Raw genomic sequence first — 15,418 nt, 5'->3', positions numbered from 1 at the left:
CACCAGGGAACCAAGCTTTACATGTCTCAGAATGTAGTTTCGACTTAAACTTCAATATTTCACAAAAAGTCTGATTTCTGAGTTCTTTACTTGAAGAGCTCAGTGTCATTAATACTAATATATTTTGACACAATCAGTGCTTTACACGCAGAGCTTAATTGAGCTATGCTCAAAATTCGACTTTCTGACTGCAGTCTGAATGCAAAACAAACACTTTTACTGTGGCATGCTATTTGTGCATACACCGATCAAGCATAGCATTATGACCACTGACAGAAGAGGTAAATATCATTGACCAACTTCTGACAGTTCAGTCTTCTGCTGGGAAATTTTGGAGATGGTATTCATGTGGATGTTACTTAGACATGTACCAACCACCTAGGCCATTTCCACCCCATAACAATGACACTCCTCCAGCAATCCCCAGCAGGACGTAGCCTGATACAGACGCACACACATAAACAGTTTAGGAACATTACAAAAAACATGGAAAACAGCACAAGGTTGACCTGGCCTCCAAATTCACAACATCCCAAACTGATCAAATATTTGCGAAATGCAATGGAACAAGCCTGATCCACAGAGGCCCCTCCCCTCAACCCATAGGATCCAAAGGCCCCCACTAACAACACTAACAACCCTAAGAAGGCCTGTGTCCATTCTCTGTTTTAAAGAGTGAACAAAAGGGCACAGATTATAGATGATCTACGAATAGGTAGATGTATCACCGTGCCTGGAAAGCACTTTGCGTACTAATATGTGGAAAAGACCATTTAATTCTGGTTGTTTAAATGTATTTTTCTCACTATTCACTGTTGAATGTGGTTAAACAGTTTTTCACTCTAAATCTCAACCCGGCTGACGTCCATTTTGAGACCTTACACTGGAACAGAGCTTGTTTCACCTTTCACAGCAGGAAAAAAGAAACAACAAATCAAAAGCTATGATCAAACAGCCTCTCTGCTCATACAGCTGTTACTAAATCACCAGATACTATTTTATGATTTCAACATGCATTGTTTATTGTGAATCTATTAAAATTATTTTTATACAGCCCACTTTCTGAATAATTAAACATCCTTAGTTGAGTTCAAGCTGGGCAACAATTACACAGTGAAAGTCTAAACTGGGGAATTGTGTAATATGTATACTGCATAATAATGCTTCATTGTGTACATAGTGCATACAGTTAGAAATGTATACTAAGTTAATAATTAGTGTATGTTTTGTGTTTGCATGTGACGTTACGCTGTACATGGCCAAATTTTACAGACGGCGGTACCTGCGGTGTAGTATTCGGAGAAGCCACCAGGAGGAGACATTTAGTTAGTTTCGTTGTGTTGGTTGCAGTGAGTGCTGCACCAACGCATGAGCCATTTTTCTACGACATGAACAAAGGCTCAGACTCCCCCGAAATACTGGACAAGTACTGCTTATATATAAGCATTGGATAGCTATTTGGTATGTGTATATATAGAATATTTGGATACCATCCAAATATTCTATATCCAATTGGTTTACCATGCAGGCTCTCACACAAGTCAATAAGCTCATTCTCTGATGAATGGGAGATTTATTTACATTTTAAACATGATATATTATATTAGGATGACATCATCATCTGATTCAGCAGACACCGTCATTGGTTCGGTGTCTCACTAGTCCATGATGTGAGCTCGCAGCTGCGCACTCTTGTCATACATGTAAAAAACGTGTCGGTGTCAAGTTGCTACTATGTTAAAAAACACATTTCCGCTAAAGACTTTCAGAATAAAGCGCTTCCTTTAGCGATAACGCCGGTGGAATTAATTGCACCGTTTTTCTATTCTTTTGCTTTATTGAGTCATCCAGCACACTGCGGATCTGGGTCTCGTCCTTCCTTTGGTGGCTTGACAGTTGCCAAGAATGGAGGCGTGTGTAGGCTGTGTGTATGTGTGTAACATGTAATGTTGATGCGGAGACAGAATAGACACATATCCGATAGAAGAAACGGGGTCAGCGGTGGAAAAGGAGGACACCTCCGAGTCACATCGTCGCCTCTCGCCCCCCTGGTGACTCCCTCTCCGGGGTGGTTATAACCGAAAAGATCCGTCGCTCTACAATGGGCTGTAGGAGATTGGCTCAAGTCGGAGAATCGTCTTGCAGCTGTTTGGGGAGTCGGGTGTAGGACCAAGACATCGGACCGAGTCGATGAGAGTGGCCTGCTCGCTTTTGTCCTGCGCTTCTCTGCCCGGTCTCTTTCAGCCAGCCGTGCACCGTGCGTAAATGTGCTCAGAGTAGAGGAGGCAGCACCTCCGAGGAGCAGCTTCAATGTCGAAAACCAATCTTTGTCTGATACCGTGGTAGCGAATCGATTTCTCCATCGTCCCGCTGAGCGGATGGAGTGAATTGTGCAAAAGAGGGGGGAGAGAGAGAGACCGCAGCTTGGTTGCGTGTGATGATAGGAGACACAATGACGCTCTTGTCTCTTCTGGGTCGGATCATGCGATATTTTCTCCTCAGGCCTGAGACATTGTTTCTGTTGTGCATCAGCCTGGCGCTGTGGAGCTACTTCTTTCACACCGACGAGGTGAAAACCATCGTCAAGTCCAGCCGGGACGCCGTGAAGATGGTGAAGGGGAAAGTAGCGGAGATGATGCAGAACGACCGGCTGGGAGGCCTCAGTATCCTGGATGCGGAGTTCTCCAAAACCTGGGACTTCAAGAACAACAACGTAGCCGTGTACTCCATACAGGGGCGGAGGGACCACATGGAGGACCGCTTCGAGGTGCTCACCGACATCACCAACAAGAGCCACCCGTCGATATTCGGGATATTCGACGGCCACGGTGGAGAGGTGGGTTAGGCTCGGGGAGAGAGGGCCCACATGTATTTAACACTGCGTTTAGTTTTGGGCTCTTCCAGATCTGCTACTGCAGCTGCGTCTTCCCAGCACCACTTTGATTCAGAGCTGGCACAGAGATAGAAGGACAGGACAAGTTTTTTTTTTTTTTTTTTTTTCCCCAGACAATGCATAAAGCAGCACTTGGTCCAAAATCTTTATTATAAAATAAGAATATAGGCAGATGCTGGGCCATTCTAAACCTATAAATTATATCACATTGTGTGCATAGCCTACATGGTATAGAAAGAAAGAAATAAAGCTTACACAGAGTTGCCAAGTTTCTATGTAAACTGCTCTGGTTGATTGGCAAACCCCCCACTTGAGTTTTTCAAACAGAGCACTTCCCCTCCCTACTTCTGCATTGTGTTCTCTTGTGTGAACACCTCCACCATCCCCACTGCCAGTGAGAGAGCTGACTTAAGATTCATCACAAAAAGCTTTGTGTGTGTGTGCGTGTGTGTGTGTCCTTTTTTGTCTGTGTCTCCCTCCTCCTCGGGCTGCGTTGTCAAGGGTCAGTGGTTTCTCATGGCTGCCTGAAGACCACTTTGTCCCACTATCATTACAGTCCCCCAGAGGTCCCAGTATAGCACGTATACTTTGTGATTTTAAATCACTCATACAGATTCTCAGTAAACAATGTATATGTTTGTGTAGTAAGGACAGATATGGCATTACTTTTGCATTAAAATGTGAGAAATTATGGAGGAATGTGTCCCTAAATAATCAGATTTGGTCAGACGAGACAAACGTCCACTTAATTTTTCACGACGGAATTAAAAATGTTGATATTTGAGAAACTGGAAGCCGGGAGGTTTTTGCGTCACTGCTTAAAATTGAACAATGAATGAGTCCAAATAGTTGCAGATTAATTAGAATCTTTTAATCTCTGTTAGGAGGTTTTCATTGGGGCCAGGGAATTGATTTTCTGTCTTAAGTGAAGAGGACTTAGTTTAGTTGGCTGTCCAGAGATGCTGTAACTGTCGAGAACTCTGGCTCCTAAATTAAATGTTCCCCTGCTCGCCCTGACTCTGAGAGGCACTGCTCTGACGTGCCGCACATCCTGATTCCTTCACATTTGTATACAGAGAAATACAAAGATCACCAGGCTTCCCTTCGATAAAACAGAGATTAGTGAGCAAGTGATTCTGTTGGGAAGAGACAACAAACACAGAGAAGTGTTTACTCATCCTCACCGCTCTGTCTATTCCTGTCCTGTACACAAATATTTGTCCTTCCTGTCCTCTCTCGTTCCCCATCTTTCCCCATGCTTCAGTGTCTTCAGTCAAATCTTGATTTCCCTCCTCATGTTCGTTTACATGTCTTGTTTGTTTTTTAAATCTTAAACAGGTCCCTCTGACATCTGTCTTAGCTTTTACTGAGTGATTGGCATCACTACACAGACTTCGCAGACCCCGGAATATGGAAACACCGTCCTGCTCATTAGCACAATTCCCAGTGTAAAAACTGCCACCAAACAGTAAATGCATCATTTATCAGTTTCCCAAGACACCAGTTTATGCAGGGGGCTGCATTTTTATGCAGTTTGCCATATTAAATGAAGCGATGTGGCCAAGCCAAGCACGGACAGGCAGAACAGACTGTCTTTCAGTGCAGTGCGTCTTGGCTCTGAAACCATGCAGAACATTTCTCAAACGCTAGTTTTTATCGAGGCAGTGAGTTACGGCCCAGAATTATAAAAGTCAGCACGAGCTGCCGCTCCTCGCTTAACTTGATTTGCAGACACTGCTTTCTGTTGAAGCAGGAACTTTTTGTTCTTTACCACTTGGACAGGCCTTCACTCCAATCTTTATAGCTCATCGTCAGGTAGTAGATACAATTCACAGCGATTATTTAACTTTTAATAAAGTTCATCGTATATTTTACATTTGCTAATTAAATGCGCAGGCAGTAAAATATGCGAGTCATCTAAAAGTGGCTTGTAACTGCGGTCACACTGGCGTTTTCTGCTATTTACTGCAAATGGAAACTTCCACTTGAAGCTCGCTTCTGTTGATCCAGCCCCACAGAGTGCGGCGAGCGCCCACGTCAAACAAAAAGGATATGAACAGGAAGTTGGTGTTGCAGGAGGAGATGGGGTTTCCTCTTTTGCTTAGGAATGTTATAACCTCAGTCTTTAAAAACCATATTTAATTACCAATCTCATACTCTTCATCGCGAAGGTCTGTAACATTTATTGCTGCACCTAACGAAGCGGAGACAGTTTCAGTTGCTTATGCATGAAAATTTAAAATCGAAACAGTTTAATTTTTCTGCCAGATATTAAAATTAACAAGCGTAATCCACAAAAGGTTTTAGCACAAAATTAAATTGAATTCACAAAAGGGCTCATACACCTGCCGCAGAGCTGCTGAAACGTGTCCAGAAAGCTGCTCAGAGAAGCAGAGAGGCATGTGGACCGAGCTGCCCAGAGTGTTCCGATTTCCACCAGAACTGTGAATATGAAATATATATGAACTGAGGAACGTTAAGACAGCATAAAACCTTCCCCTTTTTTTAGATTTAATTCAGCAGCATTAGCATAATGGCAATCTTGGCAGAGAAAATGAAGGAATGCGCAAATAAGTAAAGGAAGGAGGAGGAGGAGGAGGAGGAGGTGGAAGTCAAGTGGGCTGGAGGAGGAGGAGGCTGTTCAATAATTTAGCGCAGAGCACCTGCTGTATGTAACAAAAAGAGCTCTCTAATACAGCACAGCCGGTTATATGAATATGAGCAGCTTAATTTATATCACTGAATTAATGTAATTATTGGGAGCATCGGGGGAAAAAGATCTTTTAGTGAAAGATGACCTATTTACACGTCCCGAAGACAGTGAGCAACATAAGCTGCTGTATACATATATATATGTATATATATATATATATATATATATATATATATAAACACACACACACACACACACACACACACACACACACATTTCAACTTGCACTTCCAGCTCTGTTTTGGACTCCACCAGTCCTCTTTACTGCCTCAGTGCTGCGGCATTCAGTGGGTTTCACTTCACTGATAATCAAAATCTAAAAACCTTTTGCTACGAGTGACGTTTTTTCTCATTGCTTCTATACTGATGCTTTTTGTTTTCAGTACATCAAGAAGGCTTTTCTGAAAGGTTGAATGTACAAGCTAAATTCGCTCTGTAAAAGTCCACTGAAAAATAGCTGAAAAATACTCTTTCTTTACTAGAAGGAAATTATTGCCAGGGTGCACTGTCAAGACAGGCAACCGTTTGGGCCCCCCCCAGATGGCCCTGGCAGATTTTGCAATGACAACCATAAATCCTCTTAAAACCTATCGACAAAGTCCACAAATCCACTTAGGGCCCTCCTTTTATCTCCCTTATGACAGATTTTGCTGTTTTGGACTAGGGTTAAAGCACACGTCTCTGCCAGGACCTAGGATCGCCAATGGAGATGGACACCTCTTCTCATTTTAGATTCAGCTGTATTAAAATCTTCCAAAGTAATAAATTGGTTACACAAATTCCTTGACTTGTCATTTCTGATAAAAAGCAGCTCTATGCACCACCTCTGCTCCTCTCTTCACCCCCCTGTGTGTTCCTTTTCCCTTTTTTCCTCACCCCAGGCTGCAGCCGACTATGTGAAGGCCCACCTGCCCGAGTCCCTGAAGCAGCAGCTGCAGGCCTTCGAGCGAGAGAAGAGAGAGAGTGCTTACTCGTACGGCAGCATTCTGGAGCAGCGCATCCTGGCTGTGGACCGTGAGATGCTGGACAAGCTCTCTGCCAACCACGATGAAGCAGGTCAGGAGGGGGCGGGAGAGTGATTTCAGGGCTCCGTCTATGCGACATATAGGGGAGACTCGAAGCATTAGTTGCTGGATTAGAATTTTAGTGAACTTAAAACAGCTGAGGTTTATGTTGAAAACACACTGCATTGCTCACACTTTGCTGCAAAGTGTGAGCAGGCAGTTCTTCGAATGCACTTTACATATGAAAACCCAATTCACGCACGATTTGTTCTCCTCCCGGGCCTCAGTCAAAACAGTCGTTAAAACGATGCCCTCAGGTACGATCCACTTGCTCTGCCTCTTAAAGGACGTGGTGCGTCACGGCACCTTGCCCAAATAATAAACTATCACAATGTCCCGTATGACATCATCTCAGCCCAGGGCTCCCCAGCCGATATCCACTCCTTCTGTGCGGCCCACACTAGAAATGCTGACTTAGTGGAGTGCGGCTACTGCGTTGTAACATTGTGCCGCTGCACTTCGCTGATTGAAATGTCAGAGAAACCGTTCAGATTGATTGGTTGGTGGCATTTGATACATTTAATAACTAAAAAGAAAAAACTGTTTCCCCACACTTTTGGCCTGCAGTTTTTCCTTCATTGATTTCTCTGGCGTATATCAACCACTGTGTCAGCTCAGGATATTATTAAAGGCGGAGTGGAAGAGTAAAAATCTCACACGTCATCATGTATGTTGAGCTCTGGCATGAAAGAAGAGTCGAATCATGACAAATCTCTGTGTTTTTTTAAAGTGTGGGATGCCAAGTAAAATGTAATAATGGCGTTGTCATATGAGAGAAGAGCACTCATTCTTGAAAAGGTTTCTGCTGAAATTTTAGTGTGAGAAAGTTTTGAGATGTTAACCACACTTCTTCCTCATACATGCTCTCGGTAAACACTGCTTTGTGCGACGCTGTAAATCTGGCAGAGATTTTATTTGCAAAAATCTGCCATGATCAGTGCCACTTGCATAACAGGAATGGTGTGATCACAAAAACACGCTGATCCGTAAATCCTGAGCTTCTGCCTCTCCACACAGGTTGAAATGAAAAGAATTCTCAACGACAAGGCATCTGTGGATTATTCATGACGCTCGCTGAAGTTGTTGTCAACCTCCTCTGTTTTTTTGTTTTGTTTTTTTGTGTCGTTCTCTTTGAATTTCCCATACAGGAACAACATGCCTCGTGGCACTGCTGTCAGATAGGGAGCTCACGGTGGCCAACGTCGGGGACTCGCGTGGCGTGTTATGCGACAAGGACGGGAACGCCGTTGCGCTCTCACATGACCACAAGCCATATCAGCTTAAAGAGCGCAAGAGGATCAAGAGGGCAGGTGCGTGATTAGAACAGCTACACCATGATGTGAAGCATATGCAGTATGGGCCTGCACTGCATCTGCAAAATGAGGAGTCCTAGGTTGCCATCTGTTGGTCAATCTTGGAAAAGCACCCTGTTATGCATACAGTAGTACACTGATCAGCGTTATGAACACTGACAGTAAAGAACATTGACCATCTTGTCACAATTTAATGTTCTGCTGGGAAACTTCTGGACCTGGCACCCCCAGCCCATAGCAATGACACTCCTTGATGGCAGCAGCCATCCCCAGCAGGATGCAGCACAAGGTGTTGACCTGGTCTCCAGATTCACTAGATCCTAAACTGGTCCTACACTACAGGACACCCTCAGAAGGCCTATGTCCGTTCTCTGGGAAGGTAGTTAAGGTCATAATGTTATGCCTGATCGTTGTTTAGCGTCAGAAATAGATACATTATCTGTGATTTTTATTTATTTTTTTAAAGGTCAGACTCAAATTCTGAATTTTGTGCATAACCTTTCTCTTCCGTTTCTCTACTTCCAGGAGGCTTCATCAGTTTTAATGGATCCTGGAGAGTCCAGGGAATCCTAGCTATGTCCCGCTCCCTAGGCGACTACCCACTGAAGAACCTCAACGTCGTCATTCCCGACCCCGATATAATGACCTTTGACCTGGACAAACTGCAGCCAGAGTTCATGATCCTGGCATCTGATGGCCTGTGGGACGCCTTCAGTAATGAGGAGGCAGTCCGGTTTGTCCGCGAGCGCCTGGACGAGCCTCACTTTGGCGCCAAGAGCATTGTCCTCCAGTCCTTCTACCGCGGCTGCCCCGACAACATCACCGTCATGGTGGTGAAGTTTAAAAGCGGGGCGGGTGGGAGCAGCAAAGGGGGGCATTAGGTCAGGGTGAGGTTTAGAGCTTCAAGCAGCACGTAAAATATCACAGAAGGACTGCTGAAAGTCCAAGTAATGAGAACTGTACTTTTGACAAGTGCACATGCATACAGACATATGCACACTCACTTGAAATCATATGTAAAAATGACATTTTGTTTGATTTGACTGAAAAAGGGGCATTTTAACATACAAATGACACCATAACAATCTACGAGAATAAAGAGGTTTAGTACTAAGACTACCAAACAGAGGATTTCCTCTGAACCAGCACACATACATTAGACTGTGATTGCTCTACTACTGTTTACCGTACATGCACACGGATGGTACGACTCCACTGGAGGCTTCTACTAGTGCCTACACAAGATTTACTGTGCAGCTACTGAAAATGCTGTTGCAATCAAAACCACCCAACTCACAGCATTTTACTAATGCTCTAAGGTCAAGTATGCGACTGTTTTAGACCGGAAATAATTGTTGAATATAAGGAGGCTCCAGTGGATCCATACCATTTATTTATTAATACCTTCAACCAATTCTGAATTGAGTATGAACACACACTCCTGTGACTTCAAGAACTGTAAACTTTCTTCGAGCTCTAAATAGTCAGGGTACAATGGATTCCAATTGTGAGCATTTACCACAGTGTAAAAAAAAAAAAAAGATCAAACAGGAATAGACACTTATTGGCCTGCTACTGTATTTTGGTTGACTGATGCCGCTGCTCTGTGTCTTTTAAAAAGCCTTTAAAAATAAACTGTCGTACAGTGGCAAATGTAAAGACCAAAGGATTGTGAGAACATGAACAATGTTAACATTAATATATTTAAGTGCTCTCTTGACTTTATTCTAAAATGATCATTGCAGAATTTAATTCTGAATTAATTCACCAACATCTATTTGTAATGAGGCCAAAAATGCAGAGCTTTTACAGCCTGATAAATCTGCAGCAACAGCTGTTAATTTGTGCCTATTTAAACAGGGGGTGCTGTTTTAAACATGCACAACAGTCGGATGTCACTGGAGCCGAGCATTACACTGCACGCTGGAATCTGACACCAGTGTGGGTGGGTTGAATGGGCTACCTTGGTCTCCATCGCCCAAACTGACACAGCCGCTGTTTCCTTTTTAAGGTTCAAACTTAATATTTTAAATCCACCTTTCAAGTCTCCAGAAGGTGTGTGATGCTCAAATGAGAAGTTATGGGTGGAAGGTCACCTAAACCGGCATTAGCACACACACACACACATACAAACACAACAAACACACATAATTCAGAAAAGAGATGCACTTTTTTTCAAATGTTTGTTTTTTTTGGAATGGAAAAGTCTTACATATCAGCCATCGTGAACACTGTCTAATGCAAAAGGGTTTTAATGTATGCAGAGCCTGATTTAGAACCTGACAACACATTGCAGTGTTATGGAGCTCATGTGAACTGTTCCATTGAAGTGGTTTTGCACCATCTTGCATCTGGGCATGTGCTTCGGCTTTATCCATGTTCACAAACTGAGTTTCAGAGGGCGTGTATTAGCGGACACTGGTGGCTGCCTTTGGCCCGGGAAGTACACAGAACATCAGCTGCAACGGATACCCACGAGAAAAAGAGAAAAAAAAAAAACAACTAAAAGATGATTCACCCCGAGCTGCACGGACCGATAGTAGCTAGGAATATGATATGTTCTTGAAGCAACACAACTGGTGTCATTGACGGCTACAGCCTGTCGAGGGAAGTTACAGTAAGCCACACTTGATTTACGACTATATTATGTTACCACATGACCTTTCATCGATTGAGAAAAATTAGGAGATTCTTTTTCTTATTTAACCATTTATGCCTTATTTATTGGTTGTTTCTTCTTCTTCTTTTTTTTTGAATGTCTCAGGCAGATTTCCAAATCACTATACTGTACTTTCATTTTGTTGTCCTTCTGTACATGAACAGAGGTTTACAATAAAATAAATTCCCGTGATTTTAATAAGAGAAGTTGTCCATGATTCAGACGGAGTGGATGCTCAGTGTAAAAACAACAAAAAAAAACATTGCTGTATGTAAACTATCAGTATTAAACAAACTCTTTCATCTGAAATCTACACCTCCTTTAGTCTTTATTATCACAGAGGTCAGATTCACGGTGGCCTGTAAACTGTGCATCATTTTAAAATCTTTATTTTCAATGGTCCTTTTTTATATTAGCACCGAGTCAAGGGTGAGGTGTGCTAAACAGATCTATAGATCAGTTTGAATTGCTTAATTTTTATGGTGTAATTTTACAACCTTGTAGGACCTGAGGTGTGTTCTTTGCGCAAGGGCACAAGAAAATTAGCCATGTAGGGAGCGGCAAGCACCGACCAAGGTTCTCCCCTTTTGTTTTTTTATCCCCTCATCGGGAATTTGAATCAGTTGTGTTCTTGTTCCATCACAACTGGCGCACCAATAGCATGTTGTAAATCATTTAGCTATAAACAACCACAAAGGCTGAGGTGGTGAGATCACACCGGCAGTCAGGGAACACACGTGGCATCATCGGAGCGTTTCTGATATGCCTCTGATCACAAATAGATCCCCCTGTGCCAAAAGTGTGCCCCGTTGTTAGCGGGGCAACTGGACCCGACTGTAGCCCGCAACTGGAAATTTCTCAGTGATGCCAAACATAGTGACAGTCGGCACCAGGTGGACAGGCCCAGAATAGCTCGAACATGAGCTGATGCGAATGCTTAGGAGCGGCGTTGCACCACTTCAGTGTCTGGTTGCTATAAAATCGAGTGCGTCAAGCTTCAGCCTTACGGGAACAGAGATTACTCATGGTTACATGGATTTGGCGCTCTATAAGTTAGATGAGTGTGCATAGGCAACCGTAGAAGACGCAGACCATTAAGGCAACCTGGGAAGCAGTTCCGCAGATTCTGCAGTTCATTTGAACCGTTCAAAATATTATTTTGAAGTTGTGAACAACATGGGACAGCACAGCTCCAAATCCTCCATTGAAGCCCGGGTGATCTTCCAGCGCTTCGGCGGGGTGGAAATGTGTCAGAAAACGGATTCGTGCTCTACTCCAGCCTCCGTTGTCCACATTCAGAAGAAGGTTGCTACTCAGGCGGCATGTCCTCACTCATCCGCTCGGACAACCGAGAAGTCAACGTCCCACTCCTGGCACCATGGTCGCTGTGACGCAGGGGGACTGGTTTACGTGATGGATAACCCAACCGGGGGAGTGTGGGTGAAGCCCGAAGAGAAATGGACCAGGTCTTGATGCAGTTGATGATGATGAAAATCTTCAGGTATAAATTAAACGACTCGGTCTCTGGAACCGACCAGGAGTCTTGTGACCGGATGCCTTCTGTGCTATTCACCTTTGGCAGCTTCAGAGCAGCAGATGGAGCTGATTTGGGTTCCTGGGCTGAGGTGAAGTTCCATGACGCACCCACACAGCAACTTGTGGAGTTGAGGTGGATTTCAATGATCCGGAGGAGACGTTGGACTGATCACCGAAATCATTTTGTTTTCCATTTGAGACATTCAAGTTCATTAAGTCTTAAACTGAGAGGAAGATGGCGATAAGATGTGAAGAGCCGTGCGCTTTGAGCCAGTGTGTGATCTTTGGATCCGTTATTTCCAGAATGACTGTGTCCGAGTGAGAAGCACAAAAAGATTTATTTATTGGTTGTTTTTGTGAAATAGATCACATAAAAGATGGGAGATTGGATTAAGTCGGTACTTCGTGGATGTAAACTGTAAACACAGTGCACTTTGGTCGACTAACCATTTATTTTTCCTTTGCTTTTATCTAATATTTTTCTTATTTAAGAACCCATTGTATTAATATATGTGTACCACCAATGCCTAAGTATTGTAAGAATGTTTTTTTATTTATTATAATGATGGAAGTTTGAACGTGACGGACTGAGGGTCAGTCTTTTTAGACCCATTTTTAGGGCTGGAAATGAATGTCTCCATTGTGGGAGGACTCCTTTTGTTTTGAAGAAGGACCGAAGAAGAAGATGGTGGCAACATCCGCCTGACAATAGTTGAAGAAAAAGGACGGTTTATTTATTAATCACTGTGTGCGACTTGCACGCAATTTCGTCATTGATTAAAAATCATAATAGAATAAAAACGCTGTCATCTGGTTATGCTTTCAGTGTGTTTTGTGAGTCAGAGATACAACTTACAATGTGGGTCAATATAAAGGGAGCGCACGGCATAAAGCGTGGACGAATGAATGATTTCATTGAGGCAATAAAAGTGTGTCACTCTGTTTCCAGAGATATGTTCATGTACAAACTTTGTCCCCTGGTGCGGCACCTTATCGTGGGTCATAGCCAGCAGTAAGCAAATGGCTTATCTATTTAACTCCAGGCAACGCACTAAGCAAACACGGTATTAAAGGGAACTGTGTGGAAGATATAACTGTCCCATTTGAGCTCACTGCCTCTTTCTATCCGCGTCGACATGGGCCTGGGTGCATCCAAACGACCAGAGGTGCAAGTGCTTCTTCTGGGTCTAGACAACGCTGGAAAATCCACTCTCCTCTACAAACTGAAACACAACACGCGTGTCGGCACGGTTCCCACCATCGGCTTCAACGTGGAAATGTTCGAGGCGAGGAAGAACGGGAAGACCATCGCCTTGACCCTGTGGGATATCGGTGGTCAGGGGAGGATGCGCCAACACTGGGAGGATTTCCACCAGAATGCGTCGGCCATCGTGTTCGTCGTGGACAGCTCTGACCGGGGCCGTCTGAACGAGGCGCAGAGGGAGCTAGAAAACACACTGAGGGGTGAGCACCTGAAAGGCCGGCCGCTGATCCTTCTCGCCAACAAGCAGGATGTGGACAACGCGGTGACTGTCACCGAACTAAAGGACAGATTCAACCTGAAGAAGACCTGCTCGGGCCGGGACTGGTTCGTCCAGCCTTGCTCCGCGACGACGGGGTTTGGAGTGGAAGATGCCTTCAGACAAGTGGTGCAAATGGTCAAACTCCCTTCGGACTCTGGTGCGGTTAAAGAAAATATCAAGGACACAGTGCATTACATCAGAACCACCAGACATTAGCTCTCGTCTATTGATAAGAAATGTAAAATTTTCGACCGGAAATGTGACTGGTGAAATTATTTATATAATTTAACCTTTGTGTGAATAGTGTTTTAGTCTGTCCTTAAATCTATATTATCCAATAACTGTACGAGCATTAGTCCAGTGGCTCCAAGTTTTCAGAATCATGTAAGCTGTAAGAACTCTGCACATATGCACGCATACTACTGTGCATTGAACGGCCTGTCAATAATTACCCTATTTGCCTATACACACAATATCTTCTTTCAGTTATCAAACAGAACTCCATTATCTTACAGTCATGGGCATGTGCAATAAACCCTTGGGTTCCTGAAAGAATGCAGCATCACTGATAACGGCATTATATCAAAAAATATATGCAAATGCTTGTCTGGACCTCTGTCAGTCTGTTTTTACTGGCGCTTTATTTTTATACGTCTATATTTGATAAATGTGTAATTGGTAACAGATTTTTATTAAACTCTAGATGGATCAAAGTGCTAAATGTCAAAGTTCATATAAACCAGGGAATTGGAAACACCAGCGTTTAATATATATGATTTTGTTTTACTGACTTATAACGCATTTGATTGTTTATGAACGTTAGCTGTAAATACCAGGCGCGTTTGGCAGAAACCAAGAAACAAAAAATCTTTAACATTCTTCTGAACAAATTGAACGAAAGGCGATAAAATCTGTCACAAAGTCTTGCAGCGCGTTGGTTCAGGCTGTAGGGAAAATGTGTCAACGCCTTGTGTGGTTTGCTTTTCTTAAACGTCCACTCCAACGATATAAAATACATTCGCAAACACTGAATCTCAAGCGCGTCCTTGTCATGTAGCCTGCTTTCCCATAGAGGATTCCGGCCGTCCCGTGCCACCGTCGCTCACTGTCTCTTCATATGTAGGCAGACGTCTGCATTCGTCATATGTGGGTAAATGAGCAGTGCGCGCCGGGTCCTCAAAGCTGTCCGGTGTAACGCTCTCCAACAGCTGTTCTTGTGATGTGGTAACAGTTGGCTGTCCGTTCGGCGGGGGGGTGAGCTGCCTGGTTCTGGAGCACAATATTCTCTGGATAAAGTAGCCCGCGGCAAAGAGAAGCAGCAGGATAAGAATCCCGGAAAGTCTCCGGGTGATCATGGCGATGTTGTAGTAAGTTTTGTCCTCGGGCGGCTTGCAACAGTCGAAGGCAGTGGTGGCGTTTCCCTGCGTGCAGCAGACCTGGTCCGGGCAAGCGCCCTTTCTGCATCTTCGGATGGAATACACAGCTGTATTGACTAGAAGGCAAGCTGTCAGGAGTAGCAATACTTGGCATCTGTAGAAAAGCATCGCTGTTGTTTTCAGCTGGATGAAATGATCCGATGAAGCTCTAAAAACAGGATGCGGGCGAGACGATTCACGTGGGCATGAAGCGCTGAAAGATGCCTTGGTTGAAACAGTGACGCAGAGCCATCACTAACGCACCGCATGCCCAGAAGAGATATAAAAACACAGAAAAAAAA

General features: G+C 43.8%; 2 protein-coding genes across 2 annotated transcripts; both read left to right on the top strand.

Moving 5' to 3' along the window:
• Positions 1-1,577: 1,577 nt before the first annotated feature.
• ppm1la (protein phosphatase, Mg2+/Mn2+ dependent, 1La) lies at positions 1,578-9,399 on the top strand. Its single transcript, XM_047589470.1, has 4 exons — positions 1,578-2,836; positions 6,488-6,662; positions 7,819-7,980; positions 8,509-9,399. Exons 1-4 carry the CDS (start codon positions 2,438-2,440, stop codon positions 8,862-8,864), a joined length of 1,092 nt encoding a protein of 363 aa, XP_047445426.1. The 5' UTR covers positions 1,578-2,437; the 3' UTR covers positions 8,865-9,399.
• A 1,654-nt stretch (positions 9,400-11,053) lies between these two features.
• Positions 11,054-14,313, top strand: arl14 (ADP-ribosylation factor-like 14). The gene is made up of 2 exons (XM_047589471.1): positions 11,054-13,913; positions 13,987-14,313. Exons 1-2 carry the CDS (start codon positions 13,315-13,317, stop codon positions 13,988-13,990), a joined length of 603 nt encoding a protein of 200 aa, XP_047445427.1. The 5' UTR covers positions 11,054-13,314; the 3' UTR covers positions 13,991-14,313.
• Positions 14,314-15,418: the final 1,105 nt, after the last annotated feature.

Source organism: Mugil cephalus, chromosome 7 (assembly GCF_022458985.1).
Source record: "Mugil cephalus isolate CIBA_MC_2020 chromosome 7, CIBA_Mcephalus_1.1, whole genome shotgun sequence".
Taxonomy (NCBI): Eukaryota; Metazoa; Chordata; class Actinopteri; order Mugiliformes; family Mugilidae; genus Mugil; species Mugil cephalus.
Note: the sequence above shows the minus strand (reverse complement) of the source record. Positions and strands in the feature narration are given on the sequence as shown.